Raw genomic sequence first — 1,050 nt, 5'->3', positions numbered from 1 at the left:
AAAAAAACTCTAAACTATCAATCAGACGACAAAGTTTGATCATTTAGAGGCCTTAGAAATCTGCCTATCAATTATGATACAGTAGCTTTTATAGGGTTAAATATAACACAGGTTTCTGACTTTGCTGCAGAAAGGTTATCCAGAGCAATAACATCATGTGTCTGAAGAATATATTGATTATTGTTCACAGAGGAAGAGACTCTTCCTGTAGATTTGAGCTCTTTGGCGAACAAGCTCATACCTGGACTGACGTCGCTGGGCTTTAAAGACGACAGGAGACACAAAGGTAACAGGTTTTCAAACGTGAAGATTATTTTTAGGGTTGTGAATCACATTACTGTCGCTAAAATGCCAGAAGAGTCAGGAATTCAATCAGAAACACAACCAGAGTCTTTACGTTTACGATTCACGTCTTGGTCTTTGTCTTTGGTTTCAGTGACGTTCTTGAGCAGCGCGTACAACACTCAGACTCTTCAGAACAACTCCGTCTATCCTGATCTACTTCCAGAGGAGATGGACATGCTGTACTCGGCTTACGGAGACGAGACCGGGGTCCAGTGCGCTCTCAGGTGTTTAGATCAAACCTGTCTATCGGCGTTCGTGGACTGCTGCGTTGGACTCAGTTGTGTGATGGGATTTTCTGTGTGTGCTTCAGTCTGCAGGAGTTTGTTAAGGGTTCTGGAAGTTTTACCAAAAGGCTTGTGGATGATTTGCTGGATAAAATGACAGCTGGTGATCATTCGAAGGCTGTCATGCAAATCCGACAGGTATTAACATTTCAGTGTTAACAGTCTCTTTTGACAAGATACTTTTTGTGGTCTTTAAACATTCTTAGGATTTTAGCTATATACTCTTCTGTTCAAGAGTGTGGGGTCAGTAATACTTTGTATACTTTTATTGAGCGAGGACGCAATAAATTCATCAAAAGTGACAGTAAAGACATTTATAATCTTACAAATGATTTCTGTCTCAAATAAACGCTGTTCTTTTGAACTCTCTATTCATCAAAGAATCCTGAAAAATAACATATATCACAGTTCAAAAATATGA

General features: G+C 39.4%; 1 protein-coding gene across 1 annotated transcript in view; it reads left to right on the top strand.

Annotated features, from left to right (window-relative positions):
- Positions 1–819, top strand: part of LOC107578314 (bromodomain-containing protein 9-like) — a 6,758-nt gene extending 5,939 nt beyond the window's left edge. Inside the window, exons 7-9 of the mRNA XM_016264281.1 lie at positions 189–286; positions 437–569; positions 656–819. Of these exons, the coding sequence (XP_016119767.1) occupies positions 189–286; positions 437–569; positions 656–788 (364 nt within the window). The 3' untranslated portion in view covers positions 789–819. The remainder of the gene's footprint in view (positions 1–188; positions 287–436; positions 570–655) is intronic.
- The last annotated feature ends 231 nt before the right edge of the window (positions 820–1,050 follow it).

The sequence above is a fragment of the Sinocyclocheilus grahami genome, unplaced genomic scaffold (genome assembly GCF_001515645.1).
Source record: "Sinocyclocheilus grahami isolate Dianchi unplaced genomic scaffold, SAMN03320097.WGS_v1.1 scaffold9697.1, whole genome shotgun sequence".
NCBI lineage: Eukaryota > Metazoa > Chordata > Actinopteri > Cypriniformes > Cyprinidae > Sinocyclocheilus > Sinocyclocheilus grahami.
The sequence above is the reverse complement of the archived record's forward strand: the minus strand, read 5'-3'. Positions and strand labels throughout refer to the sequence as shown.